A 20,832-nucleotide genomic window follows, 5' to 3' on the forward strand; every position below is an offset into this window, starting at 1 on the left:
CCTTGACATTCAATACAAACAAATATGAAAAGAATCTTGAATGTACGCAAACAGACAATGTGTGCGGGTACAATGCTTGAAATGCGCGAGTATCGTGTGGGGCTATAAAATGGGAGAGACACAATATTCATTCATTTAAACCAGGGGAGTAAATCTCTGCCTGCCGAGTCAAAAGTGGGTTTGATCGGTTGCATAGCTCTTAAGCAGAAGGGATGCCGTCTATTCATATCCCTTGTACCTTGCTAAAGTCTCCGAACTGATCTTCTGGCGTAAGATGCGTCTTGTGCTCTTTTGATCCAACCAGAGATCGGTGTGACTTGTAGGCATATATGAATACAAGAGAAAAGTGAATATGATCTGCTGCCAAACAGGATCACCTTACAAGCTTCTCACGTGCAATGTCACGTCAATTCAATACTTCTGTTCCTAATCTGGAAGATCGACTATCCTTAGATGGTCATGTAGAGGAACATAGGTAGAATCTTTCACTACTTCAAGAGCAGAAGTAAGTATGGGACAACACTCTTTCCGACGTCAGTATTGTTCTACCCCGTCTGCTTTCTCTGTACCGCCTCCCCAAGCTGTACTAGCAGTTTCTTCATTTATTTGCAAATTATATACGTACATCATCCTCTATGGACATCGTATCAAGATTGAGACAAATGTTAGTCAATCTTGATTCCATCAAGCGAGAACGATTGTATGCATGAGATGTTATATATGTAGGTTTATAGTATGACAACGGATAAAAAGGTTGAACGAAATTTTGAAAGCATTGAATGTCATGAGACATTGTCAAGAGGATTCAAGCTATCAATATAGCTCACAAAACATCTTCTATCTCCACCTTAAGCTAATGATTTTTGTTCGTATCCTTTTCCTTTGTATCCTTCTGAAGAAATACCGGAGATTGGGTTCAATTTCTCTTCTCTTGCCTTTTCGGTCATTGCATCTTGGTATTCCTTGGTCATTGTCTTTGGTGGTGGAGCAGCGAAGTGTCTGATTCCGAAGAAGACTGCAACAGTAGCACCAACGATGGCGGAAACACCGACCATTGTACGCATTGCTTGTCCGGGTTGGGTGATTGCTTTACGGGGACCATGAGGACCGAAAGAGATAAAGTATGCTGAAGGTTAGAAAAAGATGGATGTGTTAGCTTTCAGTTGCAAGTAGAGCTTTATTGTCGGATAACAAGAGCAGATATATCTCCACAAATGCGCTCATTCGGACGATGCGGATGCTCTTATGTTGCTTCCACTACTTCCAATACCTTCATTCCATCAAACACCATTGCAAGATAAACCACCAAACCTGCCCCTGTTTTTACCCTCCCCTCCTGTATCCCCTGAAATCAAGCATATCGATACATACCTGCTTTCTTTTGGTCTACCGATAGTTCTTTCCAATCCTTACGTTGCAATTCTTCCAAATGACGAAAGATGCCGTATTGTTCCTCTTTTGATAATTGTGCCCATCTTGCTTCCAAACTTGGAATGGAAGAAGTTAAATCAGATCCACCTTTTCCACTTTCATCAGGAATTAAATTTTGTTCGTTTGCCTGTTTGATTGTGTTTAAATCCCATCTTTCTTCTTTGGTAACCAAAGTACGACGAGCACCAATTCCAGCTGATAAACGACCAACAGAAGACGAAGAAGATCGAGCAACAGTGCGGCTCACACTGGTACGAATTGGCGCCAACATGATTCTTCTTTTTTTTTGTGTTTTGTGGAAGTGAAAGAAAAGTGATCGATGATGAACAGAAAGGTAAAAAACGCACACACACGAAGAAACAGCTCAAGCTTTCCGTCTGGCAATCCCTCCAACCAGAATCCAATCAAACGAAAGCAAAGCAGCCTCCCTTTTCTGCATACAAGCCAGCCAGCCAGCCTGAGCGCGCGCGTAAGAGGGCGAGAAGTTCTTGAAAAAAATAAATCAAGCCCTGGGCGCGAACTTAATAACTCAACAACGCCTTACAAGAAGACGGACGGTTGAGCGAATTTTGCTCGGATTTGGCCCTAAAAGCAGCTAATCACAAGCTAAAGCCCTCACTCACTGTACGTACAGTGGAGTTATTTTCAAGAACCGTACGCGTGTTTGATTTTATTAAAGGCTGGCAAGCCTTACGCCCTCTTCCTCCTTTCCTTCCGAGATTGCCCTTTAGCCCTGTGCATGTGTGTAGAAATAATGCCTCAGCTCTTATAGGCCCGGTTTGGCTGTCAACTTCCCGTGCGGGCCAGGGAGATCTTAGCACGTGCCGGCATACTCCACCTTCTCAGGTCTGTGCGTTTGTTCTCATCTTTCATTCTTTTGAAAACCTGATGTAGCATTGATGCACATTCTTCGATCGACCGAGTAAGAATAAGATCGTGGAGATATCATGTGTGAAATGCCGATCTGAGCTCCATTGATTAGGTAGGGAAGCGGTTCGAACAGTGGGAAAGAGAATGAATCACAAACTTATACTTCTCCTGTGTGCTGTACCCTCATTGAATATTTATCGAAATGAAACCAAACATTGATCCATTTCTAGAAGCAGATTTAAATTCACCGTGATTATATTTGCCTTTTGTCGTATGGTGTTCGGCAACTTGATCCCAACGCAAGTTGGCGTAAGAACGGCAATTCAGTCCACACACACTAATAAATACAGCGCGATCTGTAGAAGGCGTAGAAGCCAAATAGCAAGACTGGTTTTATGCGAAAAGGAGAATTAAGTTAAGTTGCTTGCGTGCATTTCTTGTATTTACGCAAAATATGACTATGTGCCTGACGACGTATGCATTTTATTATTATTTTAGTGTGTGTTGCTGGTAAGCTGCTGCTGCTGCACTTGGCAATGGGACAATAAAAGCGGTGTGCTGTGTATGTAGTCACTCAACTCGATACTCGGACGTAAGGAATAGCAAGCAAAGTACATTGATCACCACCATTATTGTGTCAAGGTTGACAGGGAGATCATTCAAGCTTGTCTCTGAAACTCTTGTAGCGATCGCCTGATTCGATTACAAGACATCATACAAATCATATCGCACCTCTTCGTGCAACTTGCCACAACGATCAAAGTGACAGCGGATCATCAATACCCCGCGATCAGAATTAACCATTACGCCTTCACTCGGACGGAACAGACATCAACTTCTTCGACAAAGCCCATCCCTGACTTGCGCCTTGTCCTCCAGCGCTCAACAGAGCTGCGCCAGATTCGAGCTGGTACGCTATCCTCCATTAAAAGTTGCTTTTTAATCGCAAGAATATCTTGACCGATTACCTTGTTCTTATTCGCACAAATTCCAACTCCTGCCAAGAGTAGATACGCCCTTCCTTTCATTAGGGGTACCACGCGGTTCCGTGGAAGTACAGGATAGAGAGACGCAATCCATAGCTTTGCAACATCAAGCCTATGAACGCCCATCCGCAATAAAACGACAAAATTGACTCCTAATCAAACAAGCATATACTCGGTAAAAATGTCAAATGTGCTTAAAGGCTTTTGGCCACAAGGTCCATCCGATCAAGAAACTCCAAGGGCCAGTTCACGCAACGATGATCAAAATCCGTTCGATTCTTTCGCTCCTTCTGTGCCCCGAATGAGTAGTGTAAACGGAGGAGGGGGAGAAGAAAGCAATAGCTCGACCTCATCCCAAAGTAAAGGTCAGCTTGCCACTTCTTTCAGTACCGATCAATCAGGCTTGCGGACTCCAGGAGCGGTTCACAGTCATGCAAGTGTACCTACAACCAGTATCTCAACAACTGCGCCTGACTTTTCCATGACCCTGCCACCGCCAAAAGCAAAGCAGAACACATCTACAGATTCTTCTTCGGCAACGTCATCAACACCCGCTTCGACATCATCAGGTCAAAGTAGTGGAGCAACGAGAAATACATCTGCACCTAGAGGTAGATTGGTGGTCAAATTGATTGAAGGACGTAACTTGCACAAGAGTGTTGCACTGCCATATGCGGTTATCTCTTTTGAACAGAATGAATTCATTGCACGCAATCCAATCGCCGAAAAGTCCAATGGACCTCATAATCCAGTGTGGGAACATGAAGCATTCTTTGATGTGGTTCAGGCAGACAAAGCACTACATATCAGCGTGTATGATCGTGATGCGGAGGAAGAAGGATTCTTGGGAATGCGGCAAATACGTCCACGTTTGATCCATGGAGCATCATCCGATCAATGGTACCCACTCTTGGCACGGGAAGATACAGAAGCAGATACACCCCAAGTAAGAGGTGAAATTCGTGTCAAGGTAAGCTACGAGAAGACGTTGAACAAGAAGCATTTGAATCCTTCCGATTTCGAATTCTTGAAACTGATCGGTAGAGGAACGTTTGGAAGAGTGTTCCAAGTGCGAAAGAAGGATACAAAGCGCATTTATGCAATGAAAGTATTGTCGAAGCGGGAAATCGCAATCAAGAAGGAAGTGTCACACACGATGGGAGAGCGTAAAATTCTGGAAAAGTCACTCGATTGTCCTTTCTTGGTCGGACTGAAATTTTCGTTCCAAAGTGCTCATGAACTGTACTTTGTTACAGATTACAAGTCTGGAGGAGAATTGTTCTGGCATTTGCAACGAGAAGGAAGGTTTACGGAAGAACGTGCACGGTTCTATATCGCAGAATTGGTGCTTGCACTTGAACATTTGCACAAGTATGATATCGTTTATCGGGATCTTAAGCCTGAGAATATCTTACTTGATGCAACCGGACATGTGGCACTCTGTGATTTCGGATTGAGTAAACCTGATTTAGGCGCAGGCCAACTTACGACAACATTCTGTGGAACGACCGAGTACCTGGCACCGGAAGTATTACTGGACGAATCTGGATACTCCAAATTGGTCGACTTTTGGTCATTGGGAGTATTGTTGTTCGAGATGTGTTGTGGTTGGAGTCCTTTCTACGCCGAAGATACACAACAGATGTATAGAAATATCTGTTTCGGTAAGATTAAATTCCCACGTGGAGCGATTGGAGATGATGGCAAACAATTTGTCAAAGGTCTGCTCAACCGTAATCCGAAACACAGATTGGGTGCAGCAAATGATGCAAAAGATCTTAAAGATCATGCGTTCTTCAAAGATATCGATTTTGATGCATTATCGCAAAAGCAACTTACGCCTCCTTTCAAACCATCTGTCGAATCGGATGAATCAGTTGCCAACTTTGACCCGGAGTTCACAGAAACGGATTTGAAACAGATGACATTCATTCCAGGATTTGATGGAGATGTGAATGGTGCAGGAGAAAAGGCAATTGGAGGTGTACAAGGGGGAGATAATGGAAGTGGAAATGGAGCGATGGATATTCAAGGCCGGACAGGCGAACCTGAAGAAGAGGAAGATGAACTTACACGATCGATTCAAGATAAATTTAGAGGATTCAGTTATAGTGGAACGTATGACGGAAGTGTGGCAGGCAGCTTTGGCGGAAGGAGAGGAAGTGGAGGATTCGGTGGATTGGCAGGAGCAAGTTTAGGAATGAGTAGAATGAACGTTGATGATGATGATCAACAAGATCATTTCCCTCATCATTCTTCAAACAGTCGTACTGCCACTGCTGCTCCGCGTGATCCTTATGATGTAGAAATGGATGCCTGATTTCTTTCTTCTAGCGTACCCTGTACTATCATTACTATACTCTCTTTCTCTTGTGTGTCAATATTCTCTCATCTGTGCTTGCTTCATACTATCATATTAGCGTACACCTACAACAATACATCCGTTCTAGAAATTGATGATAGGTACGGGAAATGCTCCTGATGATGAGTTCTATTTTTGTTGAGGAGAAAACTACGTAATGCGGAGAAAGACTTTTGCTTTGGTAAGCAGTGCATCATTGGACCTAGAAGCGGCACATTGTCAGTCTCCGTTAAATCAGGCGATTGATTCTGCAAGCTGCACGAATATTTTTTAAGCTCGTACATAGGCCTGTCAGTGGCGGCAAAGGCTTTGTTAGCGTGTTGAGCGTAAAACGCGGTGCAAAACAGAAGCTCAGGCAGGCAAACAGGCGTAGAAAGACCGGTAGGAAGCCTATGCGGGAGGACGGCCGACCGATTGTTTGCCCGAATGGCATTCTTAAGCGGAACATTCGAAAGCTCTCAAGCAGGGGGGACAGGCGCGGTGAATTTTTGAAGTTGGAGGAAAGATTCGTTTATACATGCACGCAGTACTAGCTATTCACAGTCAGTTGTCATTTCTTCCCGACTATTAACCATCATCTTTGTGGACAACTTTGACCCAAAGTATAGATTTACAATCATTCAATTCGCATAGAACAAATCGACAACATGACGGCAATCGCATCGGCAAGCAAACAGCGTGAATTCGATGTAGCCATCGTAGGAGCCGGAATTGTCGGATCAGCATTGGCATACGGTCTTGGACGATCAGGCAGAAAGGTTGCTCTGTTTGAACGTGATATGACAGAACCAGATCGAATCGTTGGAGAATTACTACAACCCGGTGGTGTACGTGCATTATATAAACTCGACTTGATCGATTGTTTACGCGATATTGATGCCGTACCCGTAGAAGGTTATCATGTCTTCTATGGACCGAAAAGTGTCCCGATCCCATATCCACAAGAACAATCTGATGGAAGATGGGGAAAAGGAATCGAAGGAAAAAGTGGAAAGGTCGAAGGCAGAAGTTTCCATCATGGAAGATTTGTACAGAAGTTGCGTAACGCAGCCATCGCCCAACCAAATGTCACCATACTCGAATCAACGGTACGTGAATTGATCGAAGACAAGCAGGGAAACAATGTCGGAGTAATCGCAACTGCAAAAGACACAAACGAAGAGCTGCACATTCGTGCACCTTTGACAATCGTTGCAGATGGTTGTTTCTCCAAATTCAGAAGGACACATGGTTCAACAATTGCTCCGACCGTTCGATCCAACTTTGTGGCGCTCGAGCTAGAGCATGCCCCTCTACCTTCTCCACATCATGGACATGTTGTCTTGGGGCCATCAGGACCTACGCTTCTCTACCAGATCTCAACGGAACATACTCGTATCCTGATGGACATTTCCGGTGAAAAGCTCCCCTCTGCAGGTAAAGGAGATCTTCAACGCCATATCCAAAACCGCGTTATTCCCTACTTGCCCGAAGCTTTGCAGCCTTGCGTATCGAAAGAACTCAACAAAGGGCAACGACTACGAAGTATGCCTAATTCCTTCTTGCCACCAAGCATGCAAGGTCAAAACAAACATAGACGTGGGATCGTATTGGTGGGAGATGCGATGAACATGAGACATCCATTGACCGGAGGAGGAATGACAGTTGGTCTATGGGATGCAGTGCATCTGACAAACGAACTTGGAGGTGCTGCATGGAAACCTGAAGACGAGTATTACGGTCAAACGGTTAAGGATTTGCATGATTGGAACTCTCTCAAACCTGCATTGCGCGAATGGCACTGGCGTAGGAAAGGGCTTGCAAGTGTGATCAACATCTTGGCACAAGCACTGTACAGTCTCTTTGGCGCCGATGATGAAAACTTGGAAGTGTTACGAGAAGGATGTTTCAAGTACTTTGAGCTTGGAGGTGAATGCGTTGGTGGACCGGTCAGTTTGTTGTCAGGTTTGGCGCCACAACCATTTTTGCTCTTTTATCACTTTTTCTCCGTTGCACTTTACAGTATCTATGCCTTGTTCATGCATCCACGTAAAGATCCAAAAACGGGCAAAATGCATACACCAGGCTTTTTGGAATATCCTGGCTTGGTATTGAGATCGATTGCGGTCTTTTACACAGCCTGCGTTGTTCTACTGCCGGTCGTCTTCACCGAAATGAGAAGTAATATCCCCGCTTTTGCCGGTCGAGCAAAAGAGATGCCTGCTGCTACAGCTGGAAAGGACGGCAAGAATAGTGCAGCTTCTTGGCTGAACTCGATACCGATCATTGGACCGCACATCAATTCAACTACTATCGTTGTTGTATTGGCAGCCATTATGGCATATGTATACAGCGGGCAAGCAGGCAGACCTGGTTCTGGAATCCGGGAGATCGTATTTCCAGGTAGATTCACATGATTACACTTCTTTTCCCCATTTATTCTGCACGCATTCAAAGATACCACTCTATCATCTACATTGTTATGGACATCATATTTGTACTAAATATTTAGAATATATAATCGCTAATCACTACAATACGGAGGTAGCCAGGATGTGAGCTTGTGTACATTTAAATAAGACGATGCGGATGCCAAAAGCCTTCAAGATCATCTTCGTTCAAATCTTGATGCTTGTTTGTATAATTTGAATAATCAACGATTGGTGAATATTCAGTAGAATAAATTGTGTCTGCATATTGCTGTTCATAGGAATCGTCGTTCGTATATTCGTCAGGGGTGTAGACGTACTGATCTTCTTCAAGAACCGGTTCTTGGTACGTATAATTAATAACGGCAACTCTATCTTTCACGTAATCGCCTAGAGGATCCGGATCCTGTCTCGATGGTGCTCCATGAGGATCAGCCTGCGCTAAAGCTTCACCATAATTTAATTCCACATCACTGATCTGCTGTGGAAATCTATCCACGTGGCCATCGTATGTTCCTTCATCTTGCAAATTTGCATTTCCTGCAAATCCACCGTGATCAAAATGCTTGTCAAAATCATAGGCGGGCGCTCCGCGAAATCTGTTCGCATATTCCACTTTTTCGTTTGTGGTGTCGGGTAACGAATACGCATTGTGTCTAAAAGCTGCTTGAGGACGAATACGTACACTACGCTCCACAGCATAATCATTTCCTGGGACATCATAGCTAAAAAGATCAAATTGATCCCTAAGGTGATATTCATCACGATTGCTGTAATGATCTTCCATTTCATCTTCTGCTCCGAGAATCTCGTAAGTGGCTCGAGCTTGCCTTTGTATAGGATGCACAGATCTATCAGCTTGACATGGTCCTGCTGCAATTTGCCGTTGCGCCGCCTCCTCAGAATTCTCCAGCTCTTGATTCATATTCTTTTGTTGATCGGCCCTCGGTACCGAGGTTGACGCTGCAGGAACGAAATTTGCTCCTCCTGCATCAACAAATCGTTTCTGAATTGCTTGCAAGCCAGGATCATGCAATTTATGTTGGGCTCGCCAACCATTAGGATGCACATCAGGCTTATCACCATTGAACGCCAGGACTGGCGGCGGGTCGTCTTGAATGACTGATTCAGCTTGTTTTTGCTGGACAGGGTCACGAGACCAAGGCATATGATCAAGGTTAACAACGGTATGGTTGTTGTGTGTTGGAGGAGACTGACGGGAGGCTCTGGCGCTTTCGTGATGCAGTTCCATATCCTTGTTTCTAGTATTGATCTCGTTCGCTTGTACGTTGTGCTTCTTTGATGAGTTGAGACTTTTCACAGTAGTTTGCAGCTCTTTGATCTGCTCCTCCAAAGCCCGAATGCGACTTGGATCTCCCTCATCGATTTCAAAAGATGGAGGCCCAGACATCGAAGCTGCCATCGAAGACTCATAATATTCGTCATCTGTTGACCATGAGGGGCTCCTCTTCCTCTTCTTGTCCTTCACTCTAGCCTTGTCAACAGAGTAAGGGTTTGCCGTGCCTCTACTAAAAATGCCTAGCTTAGGCTGTGGAATGGTAATTCTTTCCCTTTTCAAAGTAGAGGCGCCATTGAATTGGAAGAGATCCAAATATTTATTCCTTGTTGATTTCTCTTTTTCTTTGGATCTTGATTCTTTGCGAATCCTGTCGGCCTTGGAGCGACTACGATCCTGAATGACTGGCGGGCTGCTCTTCCTGGCTCGCTTTCTGGCTTTCTTTTCTTCAATTTTTCGACCGAAATGTCTGCGACGAGAAGAAGATGGAGAGGAATGACGATGAGGCGGCGATCTTCGCATTTCAGCCAAATGCCTCCTTCGCCTCTTTCGATCTCTCAAACGCTTCTTTACAGCTCGCTTTCCGTCCAAAATGTCAGTAGATGGATCTGAAAGCTGTAATGCCATAGAGTTTGCATCGCTTACTGTGTTTGATTCCAAGTCATACTCCCTTGCCTTTCTTTCGAGCTTGTGTGACTTTTGTGGCTTGGACAGCATCAGAGCAGATTGATTGATGAACTTTTGCACATTCTCGCGCTTGTCTTGATGTGGAACTTGGCTTAGGGTGTAATGACGAAGTATACTTCGACTCATAATAATTATGGATTCATAGAAAAAAAAAGGTGGTGGTGGCAAAGAAGAACGATTCGGATCTTAATGGCTCAGCATTAAAGGATGATAGCATTTTTCTGAGCAATGACCTCTCCACTCAAACGGTCAAAAACGCTTTGATTGCATTTAATTTGACATAGGTCAAACCGGAAAACACTCGCGCAGTGCCTAAAATGAAGAATTGTTTGATTGCATGTGTACATGGATAGAGCACGGTCTACTTGTCTTCTCTCTCAGTTCAAATCAAGTCCAAATCCATCTTCTTCCTCTTCAACTGGTTGTGCTTTCCTGGGCTGTGATTTAGATGTAGGGGCAGAAGGACGAGTGTATTGCGCTTCTTGTTCTTGCAATTGACCATTTGTTTCTGGATTACCATCAACATCTTCTTGATCCATTTGAAGGATACCCTTTTGGAACATATCCCATGTTGGCGGTCGAATGACACTCGCACCTCTTCGAATCGCATCAATTGATGGGAAAGGTAGCTTGTCTTGCAAATGTGAGGGGATTTGCCCATTCTTACCTGCTTCTGCCTCATCGTCATCATCACCGGCTAACTGGAATAACTTTCTCTTCTTGGCCGGCTGATCACCGGCTGGATCTGCATCATGTGATCTTTCACCTTCTTCATCAAGTTGCAACTTAAAGCCAGGAGGAGCAGTAGTAGTTTGTGACAATGTTCTAGCATAATGTAGAATATCATCATATGCCAACGGTTTGCTCTCTGCACGTTTGATCGAATCTTCTTCTTCTTTACCAAGCTTGACAAGCCTATGGCAGCTTTCACGTAGGCTTGCTAGCTTTCTTATTGATTGTACCATAGTTGTATCTCGTTGTTCGATCTCGGCCACCAATGTTCGAATACGAGCTTGATTGGCTGCATGCACATTTGCGCGTTCCATCAACTCGTTCAGTATCTCATTGATGACTTCGATGGCCTGAATGGCTTGCTTTAAAGATGGCATGAAAGAATTCTGAGTAGAAGTGGATGCCATTGATCCTTTCACACCTACATTGGGACGCAATAAAGCCTCAAAGAGGTGAATATCCTTGACTCGTTTACTGTGTTCTGGGCGCAAATCCGATAATCCACCAGAAGTTGATTTGGACCGCAATCCGGAAGGTGTTTGAGATCGTGATGAAGAAGCATTGTCAATCAAATCTCCTCTAACTTGAGCTTTCAAGCTGTTCATTTGTATCGTCAATGCATTCTTTGTCGAGGCAATCGAGGTGGAGGCGCCTTGTTCGATCAAGAGGAAGTAGACATTTGTTAAGTTTTGATAGATTGTTTTGATAAATCTAAGTTGTAGTCTCAAGCTCGGCGGGCTTGTATTGGATCGATTTATCTTGCCATCGTTCAATGTTGCAGTCGTCATTGCCATTTCTTCCCCTCACTTCTATCTTTTGAGTTGGATGTTAGTAGCATCAATTCTTTTTGGCTTCTTCTCAAAGTGGTAACCTTAAAAACGCGCTACACAGATACACCCACGAACCTCTTTACCATAATCATTGGCCCTACTCGCCCACACACGCTTGCATATGGTAAAGCTCTCTAGGATATATAAGATTATGAATATAATAGTACACTGATGATGATGATGATTATAGAATGCGAAAAGAAAAGAAGGAATCGAAAAAATTATAGAAGTTGAAAAGCCTCAAGCGACACCATTCTGTTTGGAAGGGGTATCAAACCTTTCCATTCGAACAGCATCCGATCCTCCAACACGTAAACGAATGCTTGAAGGAATACGTTGATCACCACGGAAAAAGTGTTTAACCGTTCCTTTGTTACCGGCAACTTGATTGAAATTTCGTTTTTTGTATAATTGCATTGCTGCTTGATTACTTGGATGCATTTCCAACACAGTTCGCATCGGTGCATCTTGATGTGCTCTTGGTGGTGCACTTGTGATCGCTTCTTCGGAAAAGGTATTTGATCCCGTTGCCAGATGAATTCTTGGTCCTGCTGTTCTACGTTTGCATTCTTCCAACAACAAATCCAAAAGTCGTGCTCCTAATCCTTGACCACGTTCTCCAGGCAAAACGCTCAATGTCATAATATGAGCTTCACGTGTGATGATCGATCGTTCTCCTTTAGGATCTAAACCTGGCCAAGAAGCATCTTTGCCACCTATCCAACCATTTCCGCTACCAAAGTCATCAGCCGCACGTTGAATCACCTTGATACGCGCAGATACAACACCTAAAATCGTTTCTGATTCTAGTGGCATTCCTCCCAACGGTGGTGCACCCATCACACGAATAGCACGAGGTGGCGCAACATCAAACGTTGGCCCAGCCAAAACGCTTGCTTTTGTGGTAGATGAAGATGACTTCCTGCGCGATCCAGTAGCTGCAGCAGCAATTTCTGTACGAGGTGAAGATACACCGTGTGATTCCGGTTTTCTCTTACCATGACCTTCTGTTTCAGAAATTGCAATATCTTCATCCATTCGATGATCATGATCTTCTTCTTCCACGACAGCCTCCATTCTACCGCTTGCACTGTCATCAATTGGAGGAGAAGTTTTACCGGTGGTGTAGGTACTTGCAACGTGTGCTTGCTCAAACAGGCCATCCTGTTGTGTCTGATCCTCATCTCCTTCTGAGGATGAAGGATTGGTTTCACTGTCGGGACCTAATCCAAAGCTTCTTGGCGCAGGTGTACCATCATTTACTCCGCCATGATGAGTATTTGTGACCAGCCTTTGACCTGGTACGATTGGTAGTCGATTGTGTCGTGTATTTGTAGCAGTACGTCCTGCCAATAGTACTGGAGCTCGCGTTGCTGGCATATCCAGAGATGGCGGAGGCGGTCGAGGAGACATTGTCCTCGGTAACGCTGGTGGCTCTGGTAAGGGTTTAGCCACTGCAACGAGGCAAACATAATGCTCATCAACAAGTAGACGTAGTAAGAATGCGGCGCTTGTGGTGTATGTGTCTGTATCAACCTGTTGAAATGAGGAGAGAAGGAGGAGAGGAAGATTTGATGGTGGGAATGTAAGAGATGTGTCGAAAAGGAGCACCAAAAGGAATGCCAAAGATGTCAAAGGTAGTCGTAAAAAGTATATAGAAATCCAGCTCCATCTCTACACGTCGAACAAGCGGTTCCTCATAATGGTAAAGTTGTAATTGTGCTCCATTGCTTCTCTGTCCTCCTCTTGACGCTCTTGTACTTCTTCTGCACTTGTGCTTGTTCTCCTTGATGACTCTTTCGATCGCACAACAGCTGGCGTATTTGTAGGAGTAGTAAAGATTGCAGCCAGCGGCACATGATGTGTTTGCAAATCGACAAAGATATCCTACCAAGGGTATTCAAGAACAATCGAAACTTCGTAAGGAAACCAATACCCAGTAGTCTTGATGATATGAAGAAAAAGAAGAAAACAAGGAAAAAGGGGAAAAGAAAACACAAACGAATTACTCACCTTATCTCCATCGCCATGATAACAATGCAATTCCCGAACTTGTTCCAAATCCGGTCTACGCAGAGTACGAATCTCTACTCGTGCATCAAGGGCGGCCTCCTTTGCTGCTCTATCTACGTCGCCTGCAGCAGTATGTGATGGTCCGGCTTGTGCAATATCTTGACCATATTGAACTGAAGAAGTTGACATTGGATCGGCAGGAACCTCTTGTACTGGACTGAGAATTGATGAGCTGAGAAGAGCAGATCTTGCAGGTGAGGCGTGGTATGACGCTTGCGCCGAAGAATGACGCAGAGCATTGACGGACTGAGACTCAACTTCTTGTGATAATTTCTTTGCAGCCGAAGCAATGACAACATCTGTTCCCTCCATTTCATGATCTCCGTCAATGTCCCCATGTGCTTCAATCTGGTCATAGTCTTCCCATGCCCAGCGTCTGAATCGGTCTCCTCCAGCTTCCAGATTCCTACGTAATCCTTCCAACCTGCTGGCAAGGTATACTGCATCCGGTGCATAACTCATCACAGTTCTATCCCCTAATGCTTCCATCTCTTGTTCGATTGCATTCGCCGTCTTTCCTCTCCATTTCCTACCTGCATATTCTACCCGTTCACCATCAGACTCGTCGTCGTGATCCTCTACGATCACATCAGCTTTGTGCTTGGCTACCATTCCAGTCCGTTGTCCCTGCTGCAGACGATTTCCTGACTTACCTTCCCCATCAGTCTGTGATGTCCTCCTAGAAGAGGATGGAACAGTAGAACCAACAGCTTTACTCCATTGCATAGGGGCAAAGCTATCCCGAACATCAAAAGCTGCAGGCGATTGATCACCATCTCCAGAACCAGGAGAGAGTGGTGGACTTGAAGGAGCAGGAGAAGCTGGTGTAGCAGGCTGGGAGGTAGAATCCCCCACACTGAACCTAGCATTCGTCCGAGGAATCAATCTGCGTGGAAGTGCAGATGGTCCTGTGGATTGTGATTGAGGTGATACGAGCTCTTGTTTTGCGTGTACACTTTCTGCTTTAATAGCGTGAGACGAAGAGGATGAAGATGGCTGAGGCTGTAATCCTCCATGTTTAGAACGATGAGGTGGAATGACGGGAGAATTTTGATCAGACGAAGGTCCGGATGGAGGTTGTTGATTGGTTTCCCTCTGTTCGTCCACAATGGCTACAGGCTGAGGCCTATAAGGTGTATTATCAGTTTGCGGTGCCATTGAAAGCCAACCGCCTCCCAATCCGAGCCCTCTTGATGGTTTCATTGTTGCAGCTTTCGACATGTTCCAGGCATCCAAATTTGATAGTTACGTGTGGGTGTTGCCGTTGAACCAAAAGTATGACGTTTCAGACCTCAGATAGCCAAAGTTAGGCTAACAGACCAACCTGAGAAACGAGGGACATATTTATCCAGTATCGTGCTCCACGATTTAAACTTTCTTCTGAGTAACTTTAGCAACTGACACTTGCTCCAAACCAATAAATTGTCAAATTAGCTTGCCAACGATCTTTGCGTTTTCTCGGAATCCGCTTTGAGCGGCGTAAATGATTTGAGAGGAAGCCGGAAGATGAAAATGCGAAAAAGTGTCTGTGCAGACTGTCAAGAAATAACGGAATGGGCTGAAGATGAAGGTAGAGAGAAGTAATAAATCGGAGATTTTATTCTTGATGTGATCACCTTCTCCGCAATTTGGGTTGATCGTCAAGTAAAGGGGAGAGACAAAGATGTGCGTGAATGAGAAAAGCAAGTTAATCATCACAATCACTCGTATTTCATGCATTCATTCCAGATTCATTTCCATCAGGCACTGTCTTTGTGCACGGATACAGCTTGTGCCTTTTTTATTTTTACCGCATGCAGAATTGCAATACAAGCACTTCCCATCTAGGGGGTCTTGTGTCCTTATAGCGTGCGCTGCGCAACTCTTTTATTTTCGCAAACCTACTTTGCCGGCAAATGCATTGCAACGCGCTGAGCTTTGGCATTGGAACGAGGAACGAGATAACCGGACACCTATCCCGGCTTAATTCACGCGTGAACGTGTGCTTGCCCCAATTGTCCGTGAAAGAAAAGAAAAAGATAAAAAAGCCGGGCGGCCAATTGGGGTAGGCGTGTATTAATCTCTAAAGGGATTCTTTAGTGAAAAAAAATAAAAAATCGCCGAAGGAAGGAACATTTACAGAATCAACACTTGCACTTCTTCCCATATCTGCTTATCATTTTAAGCAAAACGTTAGCATTCACATGACAGACGATATTCAACCCGGTGTGGAGGATATCAGCCTTAGTAGAAAGCACTCAATTGAACATAACAATGGTAACGAAGAGCAACATCGAGCAAAGAGGGTAAATGTATCCAATCCTGCAACAGAACAAGATGAACAGATAGCTGTAGTATCAGAAAGGGATGTTGGTATCATTGCTTATGTCAATCCAGATCTCAAACCGATAGAAGGAGGAATCATCAAACAGAGATACTCTGACTTTCATGTTAGAGAAGTTGCAAGAGGTGGACAAGTATGTAGAATCACTTCATTACAACCACCAAAGGAAGAAGAAGGAGGTGGCACGCTATATGCACTTTATAAGGAACAAGAAGCAGAGAAGAATGACCAAAGTGGACAACTAAAACAATCAAGATTGGCCAAAGAAGAGGAAGAGAAAAAGGCAAGACAATCACAGTACCAACAAGAAAAGCAGCAAGCATCTGAGCAAACATCTGGGTGGAATGTAAATGAAGAACAGAATACGAAATTGTTGGCACTACTAGGTGCTGATGGTCTCGAAACCCTGAAAACACTCTGGACTCAAGGTGCAAAGCCCAAACAGGAAGGAAGGGATGATCGATTCGTAAACATGTTACCCTTAACGGACAAGCAGCAAAGAACAGAAGCACACCAGCTTGTACGAGAGGCTTTCAACAGTCTTCTTTTGACAGAGCACACAGATGTAAAAGCAGAAGATGGCACAAGTCAAAGTGCTATTCGGATACGATGGGGATCAGGTAGACCAGAACAGCGAAGAGCAGCAAAACAAGACAAACGAGATAAACCCGACAATGACAGGCTACCGCCTTACATTCACTTTCTAATGCAAAAGACAAATAGAGATAGTCAAGATGCTCTCAATATTTTGGCTCGCTCTTTAGGCCTCATGCATGGTGGAGGTGGTGGTGGTAAGCCAGTTAAAGACATCAGTGTTGCTGGTACAAAGGACAAACGTGGAGTAACAGTACAACAAGTTGCACTAAAAAGAGGACGCAGGACATTGGATGATCTTTGGAGGATGGCTAACGGATTGCACAGAAACGTCGGAAGGGCAGACTTTCGAGGCAAAGGACAAGAATTGATCAATGCTGTTTCTCGCAGAGGAGATCGCGGAATTCGTATTGCCCATCTTCGATATGCAGACGATCAACTTCATCTCGGGCAATTGGAAGGAAATGAATTCGAAATCGTCTTGCGCAATGTCAAAGTGAATGAACGATCAACTGTTGATGCTGCGATGGAAGTGCTCAAGACGAGAGGTTTCATCAATTATTATGGAATGCAAAGATTCGGAACATCTACAATCTCCACACATAAGATCGGTATAGCATTGTTGAAAGGTGATTACAAAGGCGCTGTTGAATTGATCATGTCGCCAAGACAAGGTGATCCAGAGAATGCTCAACAAGCACGAGAGGCCTATCAGCAAGGCAAGTTTGACGAATTCCTCTCGCTGATTCCTAACTTTTACGTTGGAGAACGCAGTATCGTATCACGTATGAAAGCTGATCGATATGCGTTTCCACAAGGTCAAAATCCTTCCTCCTTGAGCAATATTGATTGGAAAAAATACTTTAGCGCTTTGCCACGCTCTCTTCGTACGATGTACGTTCATGCATTCCAATCGTATATCTGGAATAGCCTTGCATCAAAACGAGCACAAGACTTTGGTCTTCAAGCACCCATTGTAGGCGACTATGTCTGGCTGAAGGGAGAAGAGAGCTATGTGGAAGTAGGCGCCGGCGATGAAGATGAGGATGAAGATGCCCGATTGAATGCAGTCGTAAACGGAACAGCAACTAGTAATAGCTTTGGAAAGAAGCAAGTCAAAATTATAGAAGATGAAGCGGAATTGAGCAAATATACGATTCATGATGTCATGATTCCATCGCCAGGTAGTCAAGTACAAATCCCACAAACGAGTTGGATGTTTGAACCTTATCAAAGGATCTTACAAGAGGAAGGACTACGGGTTGAAGATCTTGAGAATGCGGGTAAACAATCACCTGAACTTGCTTTGACGGGAGATTATAGAGCTCTGTTGCATTTGCCAAAGAATGTTTCTTATGACCTGGTACGGTATACGGACGCAAATGTGAATCTGGTTCAATCGGATGAAGATAAAATTTTGGGATTGGAAGCGCCTCCAAAACCTGTCGGATTTGATGAACCAGTGGATCCTGCCACACCTTCTTTTGTTGCCCTCATCTTGCGTTTTACCCTCGGTGTTTCTGCATATGCCACCATGGCCATTCGTGAGATTCTCAAACAGGAAACCAGCTCAAATCATCAACGTGAGTTGACTATGCGTGGCGAAGATCAAATACGGAAATAGACAGAACATTTATGTATAAGATATGCGTTTGTGTATTAGTAGTACAATGTATTAATTCACCATCAATTTGCATCCAGAAACCTTGCTGTCCGAATTGATCCTTTCGTGGTTGTGTAACCGTTTATCCATTGATCTGCAGGCACCTCTTTCTTGCCTGCTGTTTGCACCGATTTTAGTTGGAGGAAGATATGCTCATTTCCATCAGCTTCAGGAGCGCAGCGGCAAAGAACACGATTGCTCTCCTTATCATGCACAAGCTCACCAGGCTCTGCATTTTTGATTAGTTGGAACGCTTGTTCCGAAAGAGGCTTGCCGGGTGAGTCAAGGTCATGATGGTATAAGTCTACATCCCTCAGTAGAACCGCTGCCCGTTCTCCTGTTTGCGTGATGATTTCAGTTCTTAATGAGAATAGATATCCCATCGCCCTATGTCTCGCTTCGATTTTACTGGCACTCCATGTGCTCCAGCGGATAGAGGTCATTCGTGGTTTGATCATAGGTGCATGAGATTGTTCGATTTCATTTGGCCTGTCTTTATTCTTCCATGCAGTATCTGCACATTCTTGTAAGTTTGAAAGCGTAAACAGCAGTCTTTCAGCAGCGATCGGTTTGATAATCTCTCGCAAAGATTTATAGCTGGAACTTGGTGGGATAGCCTGAGGCAAGAAAGGTGTGAAGGTTAGTTCTCTGACCAGCCTATCCAAGCTTATGTGCTTGTTAACTACTTACGACTTCTTCTCGGCTCAACACCTCGCCCGAATCGAATGACGTGCCCAACGTCTGAATGCTTACCCCGGTAGCTTGTAAGCCCCTTGCTATAGCCCATTGAATCGGAGCAGCACCCTTCAATGCGGGTAGAAGACTCGGATGAACGTTCAATCGTCTAGACCATAAAAAGTGATCCAGCATCTTTGGCGGGATAAGATGACCGAAAGAAACAGTCAAAAGGATACTACTCTCTGCTTCTTTGATGAATTCTTTCGGGATCTCGAATTCATCCAAACCCCCTTCCGGGATCGTATGTTGTGCCAAGCCATTGACAAGAGCGAATGATTTTACGGGTGGAATCGTTACCACCTTCTTTGAACGTTCCCATCGATTGGGTGCATCTGCCGGGGTCAAGACTTGAATGTGATCGCATATATCGGGATTTGCATGTAGCTTTTCGAGACACTCCAATGCAAAATCATCTGTACCACAAAACAGCACCTTGAACGGTCTGCCGCGATTTGATCGCTTGACGTCATATGCTCCTCCTGCCGATGTGGAATAGGACGATAAAAATAAAGGTCTTCTATCCACTTTGCGTATTTTGAACCATGCTTGTGACGAAGGAACATAGGCAGACGTACCCAGCCTACCGATCCGTTTTGGTACTATGTTCATCGAAGCCCTTCTTACGCCATGTCAAGCTTTCAGTGTTGCAAGGATGATCACTGTCGTACTTTGGAAGAAGAAGTGAAAGTTTAAAAGATCAACTTTTGGCAAAAGTGGAGAACGAGTCTTTCGCGGGCACTTGCACAGTGTACTTCTTTTTACGCGTATCCAACACCACCTTCAAAAATCATCATACAGTAATCATTTCAAGCAAAGTTCATTGAAGATGTGTAATACATTACTTCAGTCAAGCTCAATACTCATTATTCTCATCTCTGATCTCATACAGCTCAACATGGTTTTCTCCTTTGGTGAGGCACACAGTGCCATTCCGCCGCATATATTTACCTGACATACTCCACCACCGCTTGCTTCACTTGAAGATGTCAAAACAAAACCTGTTCATCAGGTGGTCATTCTGAAATCTGTTGTTCATCAACATCTGTATCTTTCGCGATCACAGCGGATGAAACATTATTTGAACACCTAAACAAGCTCCAAAAGCTTCGAAATGAACAGACGTAAGGATTAAAGGGTCGGTTTTTTGTCATAAGAATATCATCATTAAGAAAAGGAAATAGCAAGACATTCTCGAGTATTATTTGCAGATTTGAGTTTGTGTGAAGCTACTGGAAGATGCCAAATCCTTGGACTGCATACTGGACTTCATTTCTTTACTTCACCAGTTTTAGCCGAATTGACTACGAGTGGATCGATTATACTTCTATTTCTGCAGTGGTTTCAATGGGAGCATTTGGATATTATTGACAAAGCCTTTGCCGCTCATAGTGGGCTTGGAATGGCGTGTGTTACGTTTGATGAAAGACAAGTTTGATCGTATCATTTTTGGCTTTACTTGATTGACTGATGATTTGTGTGCATCACAAGCATTGCATACATGGCTTAAAGCTGTCATGAATGCCAATGAAAGTAGTAATGAGGAGATTTGAAGACGCATTTTCTCGTTCAAAGAGTTGAAATGGATGAAATGGGAAAATAGAGACAGAAATTAAACCGTCAATTGCTGTCTTTATGTATGTTTCTCTCGATTTCCAATAACACAAAAACTGAACTTTGAGTCTTGAGATATGATACAATGTGGAATCTTTGAAAGGGATTCAGCGAACATTAACACGAGAATAAGGAGTATGAGATATGCATCTTACAGCGAAAAGGGCAACGAGCAATGCAATCAGTAATACCAACCTCCCTTTTTTGTGAAAATATCCGTTCGCTTT

At 44.1% G+C, this 20,832-nt stretch overlaps 9 protein-coding genes across 9 annotated transcripts; 3 read left to right on the plus strand and 6 right to left on the minus strand.

Moving 5' to 3' along the window:
* Positions 1–848: 848 nt before the first annotated feature.
* Positions 849–1,702, minus strand: FA14DRAFT_164165 (cytochrome c oxidase subunit IV; the record flags this gene model as incomplete). Its single annotated transcript, XM_025499867.1, has 2 exons — positions 849–1,126; positions 1,372–1,702. The coding sequence occupies 2 exons, from the start codon at positions 1,700–1,702 to the stop codon at positions 849–851; spliced, it is 609 nt and encodes a 202-aa protein (XP_025355400.1).
* A 1,766-nt stretch (positions 1,703–3,468) lies between these two features.
* On the plus strand, positions 3,469–5,607 carry FA14DRAFT_121773 (kinase-like protein; the record flags this gene model as incomplete). Its single annotated transcript, XM_025496483.1, has 1 exon — positions 3,469–5,607. The coding sequence occupies one exon, from the start codon at positions 3,469–3,471 to the stop codon at positions 5,605–5,607; it is 2,139 nt and encodes a 712-aa protein (XP_025355401.1).
* Positions 5,608–6,024: 417 nt separating this feature from the next.
* FA14DRAFT_167459 (SE-domain-containing protein) lies at positions 6,025–8,035 on the plus strand (the record flags this gene model as incomplete). The annotated part of the gene is made up of 2 exons (XM_025500089.1): positions 6,025–7,943; positions 7,982–8,035. The coding sequence occupies exons 1-2, from the start codon at positions 6,297–6,299 to the stop codon at positions 8,033–8,035; spliced, it is 1,701 nt and encodes a 566-aa protein (XP_025355402.1). The 5' UTR covers positions 6,025–6,296.
* Positions 8,036–8,117: 82 nt separating this feature from the next.
* Positions 8,118–10,230, minus strand: FA14DRAFT_37653 (uncharacterized protein). Its single transcript, XM_025502259.1, has one exon. It carries the CDS (start codon positions 10,165–10,167, stop codon positions 8,200–8,202), a length of 1,968 nt encoding a protein of 655 aa, XP_025355403.1. The 5' UTR covers positions 10,168–10,230; the 3' UTR covers positions 8,118–8,199.
* Positions 10,231–10,418: 188 nt separating this feature from the next.
* Positions 10,419–11,584, minus strand: FA14DRAFT_171792 (uncharacterized protein; the record flags this gene model as incomplete). The annotated part of the gene is made up of 1 exon (XM_025500354.1): positions 10,419–11,584. The coding sequence occupies exon 1, from the start codon at positions 11,565–11,567 to the stop codon at positions 10,419–10,421; it is 1,149 nt and encodes a 382-aa protein (XP_025355404.1). The 5' UTR covers positions 11,568–11,584.
* Positions 11,585–13,009: 1,425 nt separating this feature from the next.
* On the minus strand, positions 13,010–15,339 carry FA14DRAFT_160405 (uncharacterized protein). The gene has a single exon (XM_025498659.1). It carries the CDS (start codon positions 14,895–14,897, stop codon positions 13,491–13,493), a length of 1,407 nt encoding a protein of 468 aa, XP_025355405.1. The 5' UTR covers positions 14,898–15,339; the 3' UTR covers positions 13,010–13,490.
* Positions 15,000–15,462, minus strand: FA14DRAFT_37673 (uncharacterized protein). The gene has a single exon (XM_025502260.1). It carries the CDS (start codon positions 15,393–15,395, stop codon positions 15,102–15,104), a length of 294 nt encoding a protein of 97 aa, XP_025355406.1. The 5' UTR covers positions 15,396–15,462; the 3' UTR covers positions 15,000–15,101.
* A 282-nt stretch (positions 15,463–15,744) lies between these two features.
* Positions 15,745–18,294, plus strand: FA14DRAFT_160407 (tRNA pseudouridine synthase D). Its single transcript, XM_025498660.1, has one exon. It carries the CDS (start codon positions 15,860–15,862, stop codon positions 18,215–18,217), a length of 2,358 nt encoding a protein of 785 aa, XP_025355407.1. The 5' UTR covers positions 15,745–15,859; the 3' UTR covers positions 18,218–18,294.
* On the minus strand, positions 18,280–19,623 carry FA14DRAFT_171795 (Formyltransferase; the record flags this gene model as incomplete). The annotated part of the gene is made up of 3 exons (XM_025500355.1): positions 18,280–18,873; positions 18,947–19,574; positions 19,619–19,623. 3 exons carry the CDS (start codon positions 19,621–19,623, stop codon positions 18,280–18,282), a joined length of 1,227 nt encoding a protein of 408 aa, XP_025355408.1.
* Positions 19,624–20,832: the final 1,209 nt, after the last annotated feature.

The sequence above is a fragment of the Meira miltonrushii genome (assembly GCF_003144205.1).
Source record: "Meira miltonrushii strain MCA 3882 unplaced genomic scaffold FA14scaffold_2, whole genome shotgun sequence".
NCBI classification, from domain to species: Eukaryota; Fungi; Basidiomycota; class Exobasidiomycetes; order Exobasidiales; family Brachybasidiaceae; genus Meira; species Meira miltonrushii.